Here is a 21,264-nt window from a genome sequence, read left to right on the forward strand (position 1 = left end):
CTGCTTTGTCTCTGCGGACTCAGTGAAAGCTGCTATCTGTGCAGAAGAGGAGCAGAGCACCGCTGAGGCCCAGCTGGAAGAGTCACCCAAATGTGTTATCAGTGTGTGGCGAGAGCTGGAGTTCAACATCAGCATTTAGATGAATATTTAAGTGATGAACATAATGTACACACATGCAGCGTGTGTCTGTATGTTAGAATGTGTGGTACCTGCAGTGTTTCAATGTATGCGCTGGTACACAACATGTACATGTGTGGAAATGTGTTACTAGCACACCACATGCAGTTTGATTTGTGTGTCTGTATGTCGAGATATCTGCATCTCGGTATGTGTGTGTGCATGTGCGCATTTGCATGCACATCTGTGTCCATTCTTTGCATGTGTTTGTATGTGCACTTGCATGTGTTTCCCTTAGTGAGTCTTACCACAAATATTGCTGTGAGTGTGTAGGAGTGTATGACTATGTCTGTTTGCAATGGCAGAGAGAAAGAGAGAGGTAGAAAGAGAGAGAGAGACCATCATGCTGTTAATGACAGAGCCAGATGCAGGGAAGAGAGGAGGAGTGTAAAAAAAGCTCTCCACGCTCCCCATCTGGAAGGCATCGCCCCCAAATGAAGTTGTACAAAACCATCCCATTGATAATAAAGCTAATTTTTATGGCTCTGACAAGTATGTAATTATGTTCAGCGGTGCTTTTCAGATTTTATCACAGTCAATAAACCACACTGGCAATTTCCCGTCCCCCATTTGACATATTTACACGGATCCATCTGATTGGAGGAATTAGTTAGCTGTGAGAGCTCTGATGGATATACACTAGTGATCTGTGACTTCTGCTTGGCTCATCTGTTAGCCAACTAGACCCGCTGCTCATCTGTTCAGTCTGTCTCTCCTTTTCTCGGTTTCTCCTCCTTTACACATTATCACATTATCACAATATTGTTGAAAACAACGGATGTAAGACAAATGTCATGAATTGTGTAGATTCACATATTCATGTGAATAAAACCAGCAATAGTAGCAGTTTATTTAATTATTGATGGCATTATTTGCATGTGCAGTGTGTCATAATAAGCTTGATCCAAATGCACATCAACATATCGGTTAATACATAACACACACATGCATATTAAAAACATAAACATGTTGTCTTTTAATTTAATTTAGTGTATTAAGGTCATTAACTATATATAAAAGGTATCATGTCCTTTTACAGTTTCAGCATTTAAAAATATCCTATTTTGTTGCTTTGTGTTGGTTTTCATGTTAGTGTGAATTCCAGGTAATATTAAAACAGTCTGAGAAGGTCCTCAAATTAGCTTTTTATATCCTGTCAGTATCCTCCTATGTAGCAGGAAAGCATGATTGGATGGCATTGTTTCCAAGGTCCTATTAAAAGATGGTTTTGGTTTGTTACAACGTTTATATCTGTGTTATCATAAGATTGTACTCATCAAAATCATTTTTGAGATCTGGGAACACGGCAACATCACTTAAGCAAAGTCCTATGAGGCCAGTTACACGAGTGGTCAGATGATCAGACAGGTTGTTAACAAGCTAACACTGTAGCCAGATTATTTTGGAGAAAACTTACAGAAAAAACAAAAGTGAGTGCTCCCTAAATGTCAGCACTAAGCCCTTATTGCACAGAAACAATGTGTGTGCACACAACTGCGTCAAGTATGGTAGGTAAAATTTATCAACTGTGATGGATTTTTACAATGGCCATTGTGGGTAAATTTACAGTTTGCCTTTTTCTCTTGCAATTAAGTTTGTTTACCTTGCGGTTTGTTGAAATTCTGTATGATTTTCTGGCTGCATATGTTTTTTTGCTAAAAAAAAATAAGATTCAAGTTCTAATAAACTTGATTTATACTTGAAATAATTATTTTTCTTGGTCTCTTGAAGGAGATCTTGATTTGAATGAGTGTATAAATGAATATTTAGTAAATATAGTATAAATGAGAAAAGAGTACATTTTTCCTTCTCAGGTTGCCTCTCATCTCTCTGTCATTATTTGCAGATTTGTCTTCTATGATTCTTTTCTCTCCATCCTAGAAGACTCTAATGCTTTATCCTGACTTTTCTTCTTCTCTCAATCTGTCTCTATAGGAGAGAAGTCTTATCTGTGTGACCTGTGTGGTTTTGCTGGAGGCACAAGACACGCCCTCACCAAACACAGACGCCAGCACACAGGTAAGCAACAGCACACATCCTGAAATCATGTTGTAAACTAATCTAAGCACACACACTAGCTGTTGTATGTGTGGACCTTTATATTCTTGGCCAGTGATTGACACTTCAAGATCTGAACAGGCCCAATATTTTTTTCACATAGTTTTAGCAACTGTTTGCTATCTTTCACACACACATACACACACAGACACAGGCACATCAGTGTGACATGCTGCTGTCATTGATAGGCATGTGTACCAGTATGGCTGACTGAATCTGAGATTTTTAATTTCAGTTATCATTTCACCATGTCATTCTGTCGCTTAGGGAAATTGCATTTTTCAGATAGGCTGTCAATAACGAGTACTTTTTTGGAAATTGGGATAGTGAAACAAATACTGTTCTTAACCGTTGTCTGGCAGGCGCCCAAGGATCAAGAATCCTGTTATAAATATTAATTTAGGTTTTCATAATTCATTTTGTTTGCTGCTCAGTTTCTATGCCATTTTCCCTCAAAACCTCCAATTTCTGTCCTCCTCTCCTGTGTTGACATGTGTCAATTCCACTGATTTAGCTGCATATTCAAATATGTTGTCATGCAGCTACATATGAAGGGACCACACTGTCTGACAGTGTTTTCTTGTCAGAGTTTGACTGATACACATTTTTAAAGGCCACCTGCTAATACCAGTATTTTTGTGGTTCAAGACAACATTGTGCCATTATTTAGTATTTTCAAATATTTCTGCTTACATGATCCAAAATTTACTAGTATTCAGTGGCTAATGTTGTTCATGTCAGTATGGAAATGTCACTGAAACAGTATTTTACCAAACACTGGACACTACAAGAGTTAATCGAATGCCATGTTAATAAACTTAATCTTAAATGTTCTGTAGGTTAGTAGATCCTTAAAGCAGGATGAGGTTTTATTGCAGGTTTTAAACACTGACATCCCTGAAGCTGTTGAGTAAAACACTCCTTCACTACTCTTGTCTGCCATTTGAAATATAAATAAATTAGAAATACAAAGCTTTCAGAGAGCACAAAACTCTGCCAGCTATGGACAGTTTTCCAACTTGCTGTTACACTGACAGACATCAGTCCTGTTACTTTGATGTTAAGCTGAATTGATACATTGACCCTGTGAGCATCCCCTTACAATTTAGAATCAAGTCTCTGTCTCTGTAAGATTAATGGTTATGTGTAATAAGGTAATCATCCATCATCTAATGACAGAAATCTCCCATCTGGATTTCCATCAAAATCTTACTCTTCATTATATTTTATAGAGATGCATTCATAAGTTTTAAACATATCCTGCTGACAGACAGATAAACTGTCTGTGGTGAGAACACAACATTTAACAACACATTTTTACTGCTTTTGGCCTCCACATATTAGCTAACACTTTAATAACACATAACTTTAATTAACACTAATTTTTACTTACTTTTAACTAACAGTTTAAAAAATTCAGCTGACACTTCAACTGCTGTCACTGCTTACATACTAACTGACACTTCAACTATTTACAGTGCACACACTTCAAACGTGCTTCAAATTTCAACTGCTTTCATATTTTACTCTTTAAATGGCAGTTCAAGTGCTTTTATCTCTTACACTTTAATTGACAGTTCATCTACTTACAGGTCTTAATCTACAACTATTAGTTAAACTATTTTCAGTGTTTACATACAAATGGACAAATAACTGCCTACAGGGCTTAAACTAAGCGGAAATTTCTAATTATTTCAGCGATTACACTTCAAGTGATTTCAATTCTTCAACAGACACAAACCCTTTAAGTGCTTCAACTAAAACTGCAACTCCCATACAACATTTCACATGCAAAATATGATTTAGATATTTTAACTTGTTTACAGTCCTTGCATCGGCAGTGTTCAGAGTAAGCAAGCACATTTTTTTCAGAAAATCTAGCTTTTGTAGTTATACAGTAGATTCAGAACTATTAATGGCTGTGTTGTGTCAGAAAAATATACTTTTGCCAACTTTGTTTTTGTCATTAATTGGTCTCAAATTAATTCCACATAGCACTATGATCAACAAGTCCTAATTTGGTTTTAAATTAAGTTAAATTTATGAAGCCAGCAAAATGGTGTCACATATTAGCCAAACCATGTCAGCTGTAGCCTTCTACCCGGGTTTGTATATTTATGTGTCTACATGTGTTTGTCAGTGAAAACATTTATGTCATCTTGGTCTCATCACCATTCTTTGTCTCTTATCTTTTCAACCCCTCCACCCTACAGGAGAGAGACCCTTCAAATGTAAGCTCTGCAACTTCGCCTCCACCACGCAGTCCCACCTATCACGGCACAAACGTGTTCACACTGGGGAGAAACCGTACCGCTGCCCCTGGTGCGACTACAGGTACCGGCTCATTGACCCGCCTACGGTTGGTGGTGCTGATGGCCGCCACCATGGCACTGATGATCAGGGGGTTGATAGGTGGGGGTAGGAGGGGCTGCGGGAGGTTTATAAGTGAGTGAGTGTGATGGTGAGATAGCAGGTGGCATTGTAGGGTAGTTTGGAGGAGTGGGGGGTGGCGTTAATGCTAGAGGCTTTGTGTGTGTGTCTGTGTGTGTATGTGAAGGGTGGGGGGGGTAGAGGTGGAGGGCAGACAGGTCTAATCTCCACAGCACGGCTCCATCTCATCACTCTGCCATCATCAACAGGCCCAGCTAGATCTCCCCCAACGCACATACACACACACACAATGTCACTGGCAGGTCCCTGTCATTAAAACACCATCATACCACATCAGTAATTACACAGGAAATTGTCGGTGAAATTGAAAAAGTTTTGGCTTGCGTTGCACATCTCCATCTCTCTCTCCCCCTCTCTCTCCTTGACTCTCTCTCTCTCTCTCTGTCTTTCTCTCATCCTGTGCTTCCTCGTCAGGTTGTGGCAAAAGAGTGTGAAAGGGAATGATCTCAAACCCATCATTGGTTTTAGATGTACTCTTCATTCGTTTTTTCCCCTCTGTGTCATTTCAGCAGCTTGCTACACCTGCTCTGCTGCAGTGAAGTGCTCGACTCATTTCAGAAGTCTTTTATATGCAGTCCAACTTAGAAAAAATGAAATACTGAGAAGTAATAATTGTTGTCAGGCTATTATTTTGCAATTATCACAGGATTATGTCACCTTGTACCGAAAGTTATCATGAAGTATCTCTTGACTGTATCAGTTAAGGATCGACCAGTGTAGGGGTTTTTAACTGATGTTGTTTTATTTAAGATGAATATAAGATGCTTTGAAGATTGTTATGCCTAAATAATTACAAGTGTCATTTAACTGTGAAATAAGGCTGAACCTGAACCTAATTTAATATGTGCTCTTATGAGTTCAAGTACAAGGTTTGTAGGCCAATATTCGGTTGATACTTTTATTAGCCACGCTAGCGGCATGGCTCTAGGGGTGACAATGACAGTGGTCGATCTACCACTTTGGTTCAGACTGAAATATATATCAACAATATCGATATTCTATATTTAATTTGCAAACTGCAAGTTAGTTATTTTGCCCACAGCTCCTTTCTTGCTATGAAAGAAATGTTGTACCTCATGGGACACTAAACCTCAGAACCCAGGAAGAAAACCCAAGACCGTAGGATGAAGAAGACACCATTTTGCATGCATTTGTTGAATCTTATCCAAATGTCTTATTAAACTCAGTCTTATTAGGTCAAAGGCTTTAAGTATTGAAAATGTATGTAAGGAATAATTCATCACATAAATTGGCTGACTTTTTTACCTGAGGGCAAATTTTGGTCCCATATCAAACCACTACATTGGACTAACCCCAGTATCAGAAAGATACTGTACATAGCCAAATATTCCTGGTTCCATTGTTCCTGCACTGATACTTAATGATCATTACAGATCGTGGCAAATGAAACAGTAAATTAGAAGCCCAATTAACATTTTGGTGGCCCCAGGGGTTCTGAGAGGTCTAGAGGGCAGAGAAGGGGGGGGCAAGGTGGGAGGAGGAGGGAGGTTGGGGAAACGCCCTGCTGGCTTACTAATGTGAGGATGAGGAATTGAATGTTGGGGCCTCAGACAGCCGCAAGGGGCCTCGCCTCCGCCCTGCTTTTACATTCTGAATACATGTTTAAAACCCTGATGTCTCTGGTGGCCTGTTAAGGAGCTACTAGATGAGTTAGCATGTTTGACCTTTCAATATAAGCTGGGCTTATGAAAATTTTTTGATGCAGTTGTAAAGACATATTTAGGTCTGAGGCAAATTAAGCACTTGTGTGATTGACAGTTCTTGCTCATAGAAAATATTTATATCTGTTTTACAGGTATACATCTTATTTTCGCTATTAAAATATCCATATTAAATGTTATGGATGGCATCTATGGTTCCCACTTGATACAATGTGATCTCCATCAAGGCTGCTCCTCAAATGCATGTAAATGAGCAGGGAGTGAATGATCTATCAAATGCCACTCATCTCCTATTCAGACAGAGATAGATAATAGAGGGGGATAATTATAGTTGGGGAATAGTGGTAAAAATATTCTAATGATATTGCACTGAGTCCTGGGCTGTCAATTAATGATGTCTACTTGACTATTCTCCAGCTATTTATGCATGCCGCAAAACTTCTTTACTTTAGTGTTTAACGAATAATTTCTGTTGTTCACAATGAGGAGGTTTTTTTCTTTTTTTTCTCATTAAAGTCACAGTGGCATCTTAAACAGTCTAATTGATATGTAGCCTCTGACTCCTGCCAAGTTACCGTCCTTCTGGGGTTATTATTGTTTATTTAATGCTGCTGCATTCATGTTTCAATCTACCTGTTAAAATACCGTTTCAATTCGAGGCGATGGTGGCTTTGAGGATGACACGCTTACTGTCAATGCCAGGAAGGTTTGCGACCTTGTAAAGTGAAGGGAGAGATGAGGGACGAAGGGAAGACATTAATGATGATAACCGGGTCTCCTTGGCAGAATAAGATCCAAATAGCACCAATGATCCAAATACCCCCCCCCCCCAACTCTTAACACACACAAAGAAACACATTTAAATCTCCTCTAACGAAGCGCCTCTCAATTACACCTCTCCCATTACCATAGACACGTTGGGAGGAGGAATATGGAAATGGCCAAAATAAAGGGGAGAGAGAGGGAGAGACAGAAAGAGGCAGAGAAGGGGTGATGTATCCATTGAGCATCAGTATGGCTGATTCCCATGGTGAGTGCATGGTTGGGGGAGGAAGTTGAAACAGTGTTGGACTAATTAATACAGTGTATAGTAGGAGGGCTGGGGTGGGCTTTCACTAACTGTGACACCTGCTGACTCCTAAACGCACATTGTGTTGTTTTAATATGACAATTACGCTATTACCATATCTGAGAGATAGCATGGTCCCCCTAGGAATCCACCCGCACTCTCTTTAGAGCCTTTTAGCTCTGCTTCAAATTTTATCTATTTATGCGCCTGCTTTCGAATAGGAAATCAGTTCACTTTTAGTATTAAATGCATTTTTTAGCAGCATGATTTAGCGTAATTCATGAGCATGTGACAGTTTAAATTCTTATGTCTGTCTTTTTTCCATATTGCAGAAGAACAGTCAACAGATGTGGCCATGATTTGTCTGTGAACCTATTTTGCTATTGATGGCTGAAAAAGTAATAACAACAATGTGTGCCAGTTTGCTTGATAAAGACAGAGAATATGTGTAAATATTAAGGGTTATGTACATATCTATGCACCGTCAGTCAATGTAAATCTGACTCATTTAGATACTTTAAACTCTTCACATTCTTAACACTTGACATTGATGTAAACCTACAAGACTACAAGGTTTTCATATCAGGCCTTAGGTAAGGTTCATCATCTGCTGCACCTTTTTAAATTTTTTAGATATGATTCCTGGTGTTTGTACTTCATGTCACTTGTGAATCAAAGTGTGGCTAGTATTGTGGCATCTTTTTCCTTGGTTTTATGGAGGTTCAAAATTGGCCTTCTTTTATTTGTCTGTTCATTCCCTGTGGCTATCAGTGCTCATGCTAACAATCTGGTTTCTCTTTTACTTAATTTCAAACAAACCAGAAATCCAGATACAGTACACAGTATCACTTCCTGTGAGCCAGGAATGACCTCTCTGACACAAAGCAAATCTAAAAACTTTCATGAACTAGATATATGTTAAATTATATGGTGTTATAGTCATCGGTGATCTGGTAAAACAGACATTCCTTTATTGCTGTGGATTACTGCTTTTAAAAAGTCTTTTCTTTTGTTGAGGGCTTGGCATCCCAACCTACTGTAGTTTTCAGTATTGTGAAAAGCCCTCATTGATCACCAGTGGCTAGTGCTTATGTATTTTATACAGCATGAACAGAACCCAGAGAGGGCCCACTCTGTTTTTTTTTTTTTAGGCCCCAGTGAAGCTGGGCTGGACTGTGGCCCCATGATGGAGAGAGGTGTCTCTGCAAAAGTGAAAACAAATTCTCTCCTTGGCTGGCGTGAGCTATGGCACTGTGAGGCTTTATTGTCCCGGCCAAGGTGATAAGGGAGAGTAATTGCGTATTATACTGTCCGAGAATGTCAGGTCCAAACTGAGCACGAGTGCCCCATCCATCAACACATGATGGTGTGTGTTTATGTGTGTGTATGAAACTGTGTTCTACACCGCACATGCTTGCTTGCATGATGCATTATGTGTGTGCTCTCTTGTGCACATCTGTGTGTTGTGTGTGTTGTGTGTGTGTGTGGGGGGGGGGGGGGGATTCAGGTCTGTATATTTGCACCTATATAGTCATATCACAGATTAAAATTTCTATTTTGGTGCAAACTAAGGTTTGTTCATGTCTATGAATGTATGTGCATGTTTGTCTTGCCCATTGTGTTTGTGTGTGTCCGTGGGCAGGTTTAGATAGAGCCTGGGAGCAGGTCAGGCAGCATCATTAATCAGCAGAGGGTTGTGTGTGACTCTCTGAGCTGACATCATTACATCCTACACCCTGCAGTAGCTCTCACTGCTTGGCCTGTCCTATCTGACCGGCCCATAGACACACAAGTCCTTGCACACACACATACACACACAAACAACATACACCTCTATGTACCACTCCTATACCTTGTCATACAGTTGCAAAAGATACATAATGCATAACGGATTTCTTCAGACATATCTCTAACACACTCAGTAGGACTCTAGATCCACATAGTCTCACAGCAGTTCGTCACCCACTGCTTCCAGCACCATTACACCCTAAACCTGAACAACTGTAAGGAAAGAAAACATATATGTAAGAGCATAACAGAATATCAAAGAATTTGCAGGATGTAAATATCGTTTGTGTAGCAAGTTGTGTTTTGCTATTTGTGAAAGCGGTCGTTAGTCATTTGGTGGTTGTGTGCCTGTTTCACAGAGGCGTATTTAGGCAATGAATGCTTTGAGAATCTGTCCAAACACGGCAGCTCCCTCAGCTCCAAAGCCCGATTTGAGTTTTTTCTAGAGAGAGACAACAAACCTTTCTTGGGAACGTTGCCAAGCATTTATCATATGTTTTCTCCCACAGGATTCTCATCTTTTAATCTCAGTTTTTTTTTTTTTTTTTTTTTTTTGGGGGGGGGGGGTAAATTTATTTTAAAAATGAATGAGGCCTTTTATCTTTGTTTGTCTCCCATAGATCTAACTGTGCTGAGAACATCCGGAAGCACATTCTCCATACGGGCAAACACGAGGGCGTGAAGATGTACAACTGTCCTAAATGTAACTACGCCACCAACTCTCCCATGGAGTTCCGCAACCACCTGAAGGAAAATCACCCTGATATTGAGAATCCAGACCTCGCCTACCTACATGCAGGTAACTAATTGTTCAATTTGTACTTGAGTATGCTCTGTTTAAAAAAAGACAGAATATAAAACAAAGTGTTTCAAAAATGAGCCCTGTCACCAGATTAGCGAGGACCTGGGTGAGCGGTGGAAGTGTAGGGGTTAGAATCCAAGAATGCACTTTTGCAGCTGACCTGGCATTATCTGTGCGTGTGCTCTACTGTACCTCAGTGCCTGTTCTCAACATCCATAATATTCCATGCAATTCCTGCCTATCAGGAGTAAGACTAGAACATATATGCCTACATTTAGAAACAGCAGTGAAGACAGTCCCAAGCACTTCTGTGTTTGAAGGTCATTGAAGCTCCAGGCTTATTTACAGCAATGTCTTGCCTGAGTTTCCCAGTTACACATCTGGGAGCTGCCCACTACGACTATGGTTTTGTTCTGTTGGCTGCTGAGAGGCTCCCCTGGATCAGCTGAAAGTTCAAGGGACGCTCCAACAATTTTACACACGTTCAGTTCACTACTCAGCTTGTAAAGACAGTTTTATGATGTCTTCTGTGTATCTTGAGGGAGCTTTCTAGTTTGAGAAAATAACCCTGGTGATGTCATAATGATGTCATCAGGGTTATCAGGGTATCTCAACTTTGGTCAACTTTTGAACAGAAAACCGGCATAATTTGTGTTGAATTTGAAAGACCAGTTACGAAAGGTCTAACAAAAAACATGTAGGATCCAGTGTTTCTGGAGTTTTACCTATACTAGGGACTAAATGTCAGGATGTCTCTTCCTGTATTTCTTGATGTATCAAGTCTGACCATTATTTTTAAATCTGTTTCTTTGAGTCCTCCCCCACTCTGTGTAAGTGCCATAGTAAATCACTGGACTGCCATGTTAAGTGCCTTGCCCGAGGGCACTTTAATGGAAGCTGGGAACATATTATGTTCCCCCTCCACTATTTTTCTGGTATTTCAAGCATTTGAGCCCTACCACCTTCCATTTACTAACTTGCCCCTCTAATTTCCTGCATTCCAATGTGTAATGTGCACACAAACATCTACACACAAACAGTTTATACCCACAGACAAATCAACATTTGAAATCATTCCACTGAATTAAATCACCTGGCTGCCCCCATAACCCTGCCCAGGCCCTATTATTCCACAGAGGTCAGATCCTCCAGAAACCTTGAGTGTGTTTTTGTCGATGGATCGAGTCTTGCTATTCAATGCTGACGGAGGGCACCCAGCCACAAAGAGGCAGCGCTCAGATTGCTGGTCTAGCCATCCCTGCCAATCACTCAGGCCATAGAGACAGATGAAATCTTGTTCCTCCTCTATTGGTTCCTTTGTATCGCAGTGTTCTTCCTTTGTCCTGTAAGGCCACCAAATCCAATCGGCAGAGTGCTTGTCCTTCAGAGGAGCAGAGAGGACAGCCTTTATCCTGTTATCCCTTTGACCTTAAATAAAAGCAGTAGAGTTGGAGGGGAGCTCCATGGGAAAGAGGCCAGGCAGGGACATTACTGGAAAATGGCTGCATTCTGGCGGCACTGTGGTTTATTTCCTATTGAAACTGAATGGATCTGAGTTGTGTCTTTGTGCTGACTCTGAGAAAGTTATTTCTTTGAATTTCTCAAACAGGCTTATTTTTGGTATAATTTCTATTCTTCAAATTCAAGGACCAACTTCTATCTTTGATCTCCTTCCATGTCCTAACCTCGCTGCACAACCTTTTTACCTTCACCTACTCCTAAAAACACATCCCTGCTTCATATTCTCTGTACCCTCTCACCCTTAGCCAAAGCACACTTTTACGCTCCTTACCCTTTCACCCCAGAATTTCCCTCACCTCTGTTTGTCCTTATGCATGGCTGACCTTTGGTGAAGAAGTCTCACAGATTCATTTAGTTTCTTTGTGTCGCCCTTAGTGTGATCTGTTAAACCATATGAGAACGCAATAGTTGCCAAGTAAAGATTTCTCTGCATGTATCCAGTCCAATGCTGTGGCTTCATCTTAAAGGTGGTTATGATATGACCGTGATTCCAGCCAGCTATAGCAATGTACATTGTGGGTTTCAGTTTTCAGTTTTATCAGCGAAGGTCAGATCTTGTCTGGAAGGCGCCTCGTCTTTCAGTCGTCTAGAGGAAACATATCCTCCTCTTTCACTCAAGTTAAGCAGCATGTTTTCAAGATGTCATCTTGACGCTCTAATTTATATTCCGCTCACACCACACCACAGATATGAACCCAAAGAATGACAGCAAAAGAAATTATCCAAAAATGCAGCTGATGGTGTTTCTTACCCTAGAAGAAAATTCTTTACGGCACCAATTTCCAGAGAGAAATTACTGATCCTACTTTGCTTTCATTGATGCATTACAGTTTGCTCAAAATTTTGCTTCATGGTAGCAACACGTAAATAAACCATTGCAGGAATGCAGAAAATCAACAACCCTCTTTAACTTGATTAAGACGAAAGCAATCAAACTATAGGTGGTTTGAAAAGGCATTGAAAGTACACTTGTGATCTCTCCCTCTTTCAAAAGAGGGAAAAAGGAGGGGGGGTGATAGCCGAAAGAGCAGTGTTTCATCTAAGTAGACAGAACGAGACCAAAAGAAAGAGACTAGGGAAAAAAGATTAAGAAGGTAGATGTTGAATTAACCTGCTTGTGATTGCTCTCTGTCAGAGTGGCACCAGGGCCAGCAGCGAGAGGCAAATCATCTGTGATGGCCCTTCCCGATGTTCCCCCTTTGAAAGACACAGATCAAACGCACCCTAGTCACGGGCACTTGCAGCCCCTTGCACCGGATTGATTGACACCCGAACGTCTCCTCTGCTGCACTGTCTTTCCATATCACTCTCTCTCTTCCTCTCTCGCTCTCTTTCCGTCTTCCCTTCTTTATTCAGCGTCGCACTTCGAATTAAAGCCCTTCTCAAGGATGAAAGCAGAGGTCCTTTGCAAACGAAGGAAGAGAGGGAATTAGACCCAGCAAGTGATGGAGGGGAATGATGATTAGAATTAGAGGGGGAAAAGAAGGAAAAAAGAGGTTATATATGTGAGGGGAAAATGTTGCTGATAGGACACATTTTAATAAAATGGTAATGACAATTGTCTTCTTTGTGCGATCTGCCGAGAGATATGCCAGAAAGAAGTGGCAGTGCCTGTGTGATCTCAGCATAAATAGCACTGCAGCAGAACTAGAGCTACAGGTACCTAAGAGCGCTGTGACTGTTAAATTACCCCTCTGCTAGAACTTTCATACTAGTTAAAATGCTGCAAGTACGCTATGAGTGGAGCGACTTTGGGAAATGGTATATTTCCTTCTTTCTTTGCTATCTCCCTCCAGCGAGGTCAGCTATGGTTGCAGGGCAATGGCTTTGTTAAATCAGCCTCCTGTCCTGTTTAGTACCAAAAACCATGTTGCACACACACACACAGGTGAGATGTCGCCATTAGCTTTGTCAGAGCATCTTTATCCCACTATTTTTAATTGTGAAATATTTCCCTAATTTTCAACCAAGGTTATAATTGCACATCTTGGGGGCATAGAGATCAAATGCTTTGTAATTAGCTAACAGCGGCTGAGTACTTGGATCTGCTGCTTAGTGCCTAAAAAGATAAAACAAATAAATAAATAAACTTCTTCAAGGCATTGTTGCTGCTTTATGCAGATTCTATTTTCCTTAATAATGCATGATGGATGGCTACTGTAGAGGGCTAGAGGAGACCTGGCCTTGTAAGTGATGATCTTAATACACAGTTACAACCACGGGCAAATTCATTTGTTTGCATATATTTTTCCTTATTAAACAAATCTGTAAACAAATATGGGTTTGGATGGCTTTTACTTAAGTTATGCATCTGTGTGCCTCCCCTGCTCCTTTCCCTTGCTTTCACCTTCTGTTCATCATGTAATGAAACATTACTCTCCTGAGTTTTACTTGCATATTGTGTTACAGCGGCATGTTGGATTGTGGAGGACAGGTGTGTATGTCATGCAAATGTGTCCTAGTATCCCAGCGCATATGACACTGTGTCGACGTTGTGAAAGAAGCCACAGACACCGGCGATAAAATCAACATCTGTTTCTAATAACAATGTGTTATATGTGACACGTTTCTATGTGGGAAAATATGTGGAGAAAAAAAACAATGCATCACAGTTCTTTGAAAAACACCTATAGGACATCAAGTCGTCAGCGTTAGTGATGAACCTGCGTCTTTGTGTCACCTTCCTTATGTTGCATTCACATGATAGGCATTAATGAAAAAAGTCATTTTGTTCAGTACGATGTAAAATCAGATTAACAGGGTGGCTCATTGTGCTGATGCTGTCACTGCGTAGATTTAGTTATTTTGAGTTGTATCTTACAAAGTCAACAATGAGGGATTTGCTGGCTTAGCCAAAAAAATGTTAAATACTTTTACCAGCAAAGAAATGGGCAAACTATGAAGGAATTGAGCTCAGCTGTTGTAGTTTAAAGTATAATTATCAAAGCAATCTCGCATAGAAAACACAGCATATGCAGTTTTATGATGTCCAGCTGTGAATGTTTCTCAAGATCCAATGAATATGGCCTGAAACATAAATAAATGTGGCCTTTTGTAGTCACTGTATGTCTTCATGTCAGTTTTTACACTTACTGTTTTTGTGCCTGTGTTTGAGATGTCTCCATCTTTTCTAATTTTCCCAACCACACAATGCAACCTCAGCAAGCCTGCATGTATAAACTTGTAAACTAGCTCAAGCCAGTGTTGGGGTGTTAATTGGAGAATTCCCTCGTGGAGGAACACTTTTCAACTTCATTTGGTCCTGAATGGCTCACTTTGAGAACTGAAGTGAACTGGACTTGGTTTTGAGCTAGCAACTCTGTATTCCTCTTCTGTCCCTTCATCCCACCCTTAAATGTCCCTCTTTTTGATACATTAGTTACTCTGTGTTTAATACCTACCTCTTTCTACCCACACACTCCGCATGTAGTCTGGGTTGAGATATTACAGTTGAGAAGCGGCTGCTCAATGTCAGTGTGTCCTAGGAGACAAAAGGGGTGTGCGTGAGTGTGTTTGGGGGGTTAGCTAAGCGGTTTAGGGGAAACACACACCGTCAGTTGCATGCGTCTCAGTAAACCAATACAGGGCCGGTCTGGGCTGAGCAAGCAGCAATTCCTGCATAATGACCTGCTCCAATGAGCGTGAAAACTCCCCCAACCCGCTGCATTTATCACACATCAGCCACAACAAACGGCCTTTTGTTTCATCCTCTTCTTCCATTCCCTTCCCTTCCTCCTGGCGCCGATCCGTGAACCTCCTCTCAGCCGTTTAGTGGCCATTCAGAGGCTTGACTGACAATTCCCATCCAATCAGTGTGGAGACGTAGAACCAGTAGATTTCTGGCTGCTCCGAATGTGAAGTAATGTCTACATTGTGTTTTTGCCGCCTTTAGGCCATCACATACAGATTTCTTTTTCACATGGTAAATGATGACTGGAAGTGTAGTGTCACTGACAAACTTGGTCAACCTCTGCCTCTGTCTGAGCCTCTGGACAAGTTCCGTCACTGTCAGAAAATTTGAGGCAGATTGATGACACTTGATATATGCTCCCTGGTGTTGCAATGGCACAGTTATGTTAGGTGTTTGCTTATGTTGCACTCTTCTAAAAAGTTGCAGATGGCTTATGTAGGGCATAGCCTGTAACAGTTGCACAGTGTGATAGCAGGACAAAGAGATACAATTGCACAGTCTACATAGGTTTTTATTCTAATGCTACATTCTGATTGTGGCATTTGGGACATAGAAAGTTGGATGTTCAATGGCACAAGAAGGAGAAACTACACGTACAGATGAAATTTAGCTTCAAAATCTTAATTTTTCCGAACTGGTAGTAGTAGTTAATGAGCAAATGTCTTCTTGTGAGACTCCAGCTTAAAGACTGAAACTCCTTTTCCTGGAAAGCTACAGTACCAGTTTTTGTTTGGATGCACTACACCAATTCCCTAGTGTGAATCTGGGTATCATTTATATAAACTAAGACCGTGTAGTCCCTCATTCGTCCAGGAGTGTTCTATCGTAGAAAAGGTCGTAGTCATCTGGACACTGTTTTCAGAATCAAGACATTTCGGCTCCCATCCGGAAGTCATTCTCAATTGTGACCAGATGACTACGACTGAAACCTTTTCTACGATTTATATAAACTACTACTTTTTAGACATCCTAAAGGGGTTGTCTATAATGTGTCAGCGCACACATCAAATGCTCAACTTCTTTCTTTTTAATCAATAGATAAAAGCACAAATGTTTGCTGTATATTTGCAAGAACGTCAGTTGGAACACTGTATGTCCATGTGTTTTCATATGAACATACAGTACCTAGACAGAAGCGCACACATGGACACACACAAACACCTTCTGTGAGTGACGTGTGGTGGGGATGCTCGCAGGCAGGGCCGCTCCTCCTGTATGGGACAGTGAAGATGGGACCAGACAGGCCGCCGGCTCCTATAAAGCCTCATCCATAATTCAATCCTCCTTCTCCCTCAATTCAGACACACTGTACATATCCGGCTACAGCTAACAGCTAAGCTGTCTAAGACATAAAACAAAAGACAGAAAGAAAGAAAGTAGTTATTGATGAGAAACTTGAGTAAAAAAGAAAAGTAAAAATATAAGAAAGAGAAGCAGAAATTGTGAAGGAGAGCAGGTTGTGAGACAAGGCCAGACTGCTGATCACTTTCAGCACGGCTTGCCCCGTCTTGACCTTTACTGAGTCAACACAGCTCCTAGTACCAACATGTTTTCCCTGATTTATACCCTCATTGGCTGAAGTGCACTTCTGAGATCGCCACCACGACCTTTGCCCCTTTTACTGTGCCAAGGACCCTTGTCTTCCTCCTTCGCCTCTAGCCTCCATGTGTCGTCTGTTTGGTGGCTCTACAAGCCTCTCTGCATCTCTAATTACCAACAGGCTCAACTTTCCCAACTAAACAACCAATTACCAGCGCTTTAGCCCAGCCCAGTCCCATGTTTCCTGATACAGTGGCCTATTAGGGCCCTTTATTTCTCCCCCAGCATAATTGAATCCCCTGGCTGCTCATCAGTGGGCTAATTTAAGCCAATGTGCAGAGTTGGTAATCAGAGGGGCTGCCTATTAGACTATCAGACCCCAATTAAGTGCCCTTTTATTTCCAACATAACAAGCCACTATCACTACTGCTGTTATTGTATTTCTCTCTTTAGTGCCCAGTTTTGTTTGGGTAAATCTGTGGTCTGTTTGGAGAGCAAGAAGAAAAAGAGGGTAAAAGTGGAAGAGAGGAGTTTCAGTGTTAAATTAGCACTGGTACAGGTGGTGTTTTCAGGAAGAAGAAGGAAGACACTAATTAGGGGGACAATCCAGAGAGCAAAGATTTGCCTATTTTTCTACTGTCTGATTGATATAACTCAGTGGTTAGGATGTTTCTGTCCAAAAAACCTAACAGTCCTTTACTGTGCAAACTCTTTTGGCATACTTGGTAATACTACAAAAGATTTCATCAAAAGATGCTGCGTTAAAATACTTTGCACAATTAAAAAAAAAGCATTTTATTGACCACTTGGAGGCCGCAGAGCAGTTGTAAAAATACTCATGCCTTCTGCCTAAATCACAAACTTAGTGATGAAACTAATGAGTGAAATTCAAGTACCTCATTATTGAGAATGCCTTGCCTGATCTGTTGCAAAGATTTTTTCACCACATTATTTGGGTTCAATGAGTGCATATCACCAAAATCTTGTTAGAAAATGAAAGGGCAGCGAAGTTTAAAAAAAAAAAATCAAACATCTATGCCCCGCTGCCACTTGGGTCTGCCAAAATCTGATGTGGCTTAATGCAGCTTTAACTTGACAAATAGATTTGAAATGGAAAACATTCAGAGATGAATGCCTTCACCACCAGTACCTCTTTCTGTCCTCTCACAAGTACAGAATATCTCACTTTTTTCCCCCTCTTATTCACCCTCCCTTTTTCTCTGTCCTGTCTTGGTGACTGGTGAAGCTGAGGGGAGCCAGAGTGTGAAAGAGGCCCACAGAGGGCTGGTGAGGACTGTCTTAGCAAAGCGTGTCTCAAGTCTCGGACTGTGTTTCTGCAGAATTTCAGTGGGGGTGTGTACATATATACGTGTGTGTGTATGGTAGCAAGAAATAGTCTGTGTGCGTGTCTCAAAGTCTAAGTGTGTGTGTATAGTGTAGGTGTCGACTCCCCATAGCCTAATTAAAGGGCGAGGAAAGCCACTCATGGGGAGATTAAACCTAAAAGGGTAAATTAGCACTCAAAAGGGGTGTGGCAAATTCACACACACGCACAGGCCATGAAATCTTTTCTGACACCTGTGGAAAAAAGGGAAAAGGAGAATAAGGAGGATGGAGAGAGGAGAAAAACTTTTGTATGTCTGTAGCAGAGCTCTGTGCTATGTATTTGTTGAGATGAGGATCTGAACTTTATTTGAAATTAGAGATCAGAGTTTGGGAACCTTTATCTAAATATGAAACCTAAGAATATCAGAACTGCCTTTAACTCTTAATTTCAGTGTTAGATGTTTAACAAAAATATTTGGATTCTGACTTAATTGACCCAGTCATGGAGCCGTGAACCTTCCCTGAATTTCATGTCAGTTGTGAAATATGTCTCATTTTCATTCTAACTTATATTAAACAATTTATATAACCTTGAAATTAACTTGTTAACTCGAGTACTTTTTAAGGATCATTTCAAGGGTCAATATTTTCCAACCTACCCCTTGTAAATTCTTACCATGCAATTAGTTTTGGCTTTTTTTTTTTTTTGCTGCCGGTTTAAAGGGGTATTCCAGCGATTTAGTATTGCACTTCCACAATGCTTAGGGACCTGCGATAAACACACAAAAAAAAGAATGGTCAAAATAGAAACAGCAGGCAGAGACTATATATGAGAAACTATACTGACCTCAAGTCCCTAGTATGTGACATGGAGTATTTAAACCATCCATGCCCCCTGTTTATAAAGCAGGCTTCAAACCCAGGCTGAGATGTCACAATTTTCATTAATAATTATTTTCTTCCAAATATTAAAAACATAGAAAATTGGGCACTTTCATTAATTAATTCATTCATTAAGCATGGATGGGACTGATTTACATTTTTAAATTCAGTGACCTCTGATACCTTTTTGGCAAAGAATGAGGGTTTGCAGTAGTGTAGTATGTGTGACGTAAAGCAGACATGCATGCACACACATGTGAGGGACAGATGAGTGTCACATCATTGGTCACCCCGCTTCATATAAATATCCCACAATTCACCAGCGTGCATTAACGCCCTGGGCTACACTGATATCTTTTTACAACAGTCTGCCTATTTTTTAACCCCCACACTACTCTCACAGTACACCAGCTTGCTTTCTGCCTCTTTTTTCTCCTTGTGCCATGTGTTTGTTTGTGTTATGATGTCTTACCATTTGGGTGATGTGTTTGTGTGTGTTGAGAGTGAGTGATGTGACTCTGGGCCAGCAGCTGAATCTGCCATGCTATCTGTCTCTCTATCTGTTTGCCGGTCTGTCTGTTGTCTCTTCTGCGTTGTCTTCTACTCCTGTTTGACTGCTATCAGACAAGTGTGCTGTTTGAGAGTGTGTGTGTACATGTCATCTGTCAGTGTCTTTCTCCAGAATCAGACATCTTACAGAGAATCTCAGCTTGGCACACACACACACACACACACACACACACACACACACACACACACACATTGCATACACACACACATTGCATATACACACACACACACACACACACACACAGTTTCAGACAGAACTTCATCTCCAATCTTATAGTTTTTTGCCCCAAGGAACTAAGTGTGTATGTTTGCACGTATAAAAGATTTCATGGGTATTGATGTGTTTCTGGGAATACACACAAACACACACACTCTTGCATGTCTTTCTGTTTGTGGGTGTAAGAAAATAGATCTCGGTTCTGTCACAGCTGGGCCTGCAGGCATAAGAGGCCTTAACGGATGTCTCTCTCAGTGAAACACACATACACACACACTTTCTCTCACATGCACACCCACAAACAGGTCTCAGACCCCTCTCCCTCCTGGACTCGCAGTGAGGAATACAGATTCAGATTCCTCTCTAGATAGTGATCAGCCTCACCGTGGCTTCAGAAATGCTATCTTCACCGGGCGGCTGAATTGATAATACTCCCCCCTACGCATTTTATTACAAAGGCCCAGTTTGTAAAAAGGTAATCATTTACTGTTGCTACTATCTCCCCTGAGCCATACATCTTCTGTCTTCACAGGACAAAGTTCTCCCGCTGCTACCAACGCTATTTTTTCTTTTTCTTTTTTTTTTTTTTACTTTGCCGTGGGTTTGTAGACGGCTGCTTTTAGGTTTATCACCTCTTGCTGCCTCAGAGTTTTACACATACAACAATCCACCTGGTGGAATTCGATCTTTTTGTTAAATGTATGTATTTTGTGTTTTTGTATGCATGTGTGGGTGCTCAGTGTTTATATGTGTATGTGTGTGTGTGGGGGGGACAAAAAGGCTGAAAATGACAGTGAATGAAGGACTAATCCCTTTGGGCACATAGCAGAATCCAATACCAAGTACCAAAATCTCATCATTTCAATTATCATATTTATCATATTTATTCATTTTCTCCCAGCCAGGCTTAATGCTGTCTCTCTCTCTTCTCCTCCCTCTCCCCCTCTCACCGCTCCTTCTTCTGTACATTAATCTATTTTTTCCCTCCATTGCTCTCTCCACTGGCGACATGTGAGCCTGCCAGTCAAGTTGATTGACAGCACTCAAGTGGCCTACGGAAAAGCAGCAAAAAAATATTTTTTTTTTTTTGGTCAGACGTTGTGCTGGTGATGCCGGGGCCTTATCAGGAAACCCAATTTATTGCTGTTTCTCTGGGCGAAAGGGGTTGCCACTCACGCTGACTGACAGCTCTCAGATTTGCAGGCTGCAGTGTAGGGATTTCCTTTAAGTTGTTATGTTTTTCTTTTCTTCTCGTACTGTCTGAGATTATTCTACTGCACATGGACTTACGTACACACTTTACACACATACACAAAGGCGTAGCGGATAGATCAGATTCGCTCCCTCGTCTCCAAACAGTTTTGTTTTCATCTGACCTTGGCGGTGATTTTGACTGACAGACAGCAATCCGCGGTCCCGCTTGCCACACAGCGGGTCAAGTTCAGCCTTGTGAACATCTTTGTTTGGGTAATTGTTTTATTTTGTGGGGAG

General features: G+C 40.9%; 1 protein-coding gene across 2 annotated transcripts in view; it reads left to right on the forward strand.

Annotated features, from left to right (window-relative positions):
* znf407 (zinc finger protein 407) overlaps positions 1 to 21,264 on the forward strand; it is a 145,946-nt gene that overhangs the window by 96,085 nt on the left and 28,597 nt on the right. The window contains exons 7-10 of one of the 2 annotated variants that reach the window (XM_044207198.1): positions 2,113 to 2,196; positions 4,449 to 4,569; positions 9,846 to 10,024; positions 13,958 to 14,190. In XM_044207198.1, the coding sequence (XP_044063133.1) occupies positions 2,113 to 2,196; positions 4,449 to 4,569; positions 9,846 to 10,024; positions 13,958 to 14,010 (437 nt within the window). In that variant the 3' untranslated portion in view covers positions 14,011 to 14,190. Of the gene's footprint in view, positions 1 to 2,112; positions 2,197 to 4,448; positions 4,570 to 9,845; positions 10,025 to 13,957; positions 14,191 to 21,264 lie in introns of those variants that run through there. The other variant, XM_044207197.1, reaches the window with a different exon arrangement.

The sequence above is a fragment of the Siniperca chuatsi genome, linkage group LG9, assembly GCF_020085105.1.
Source record: "Siniperca chuatsi isolate FFG_IHB_CAS linkage group LG9, ASM2008510v1, whole genome shotgun sequence".
Taxonomy (NCBI): Eukaryota; Metazoa; Chordata; class Actinopteri; order Centrarchiformes; family Sinipercidae; genus Siniperca; species Siniperca chuatsi.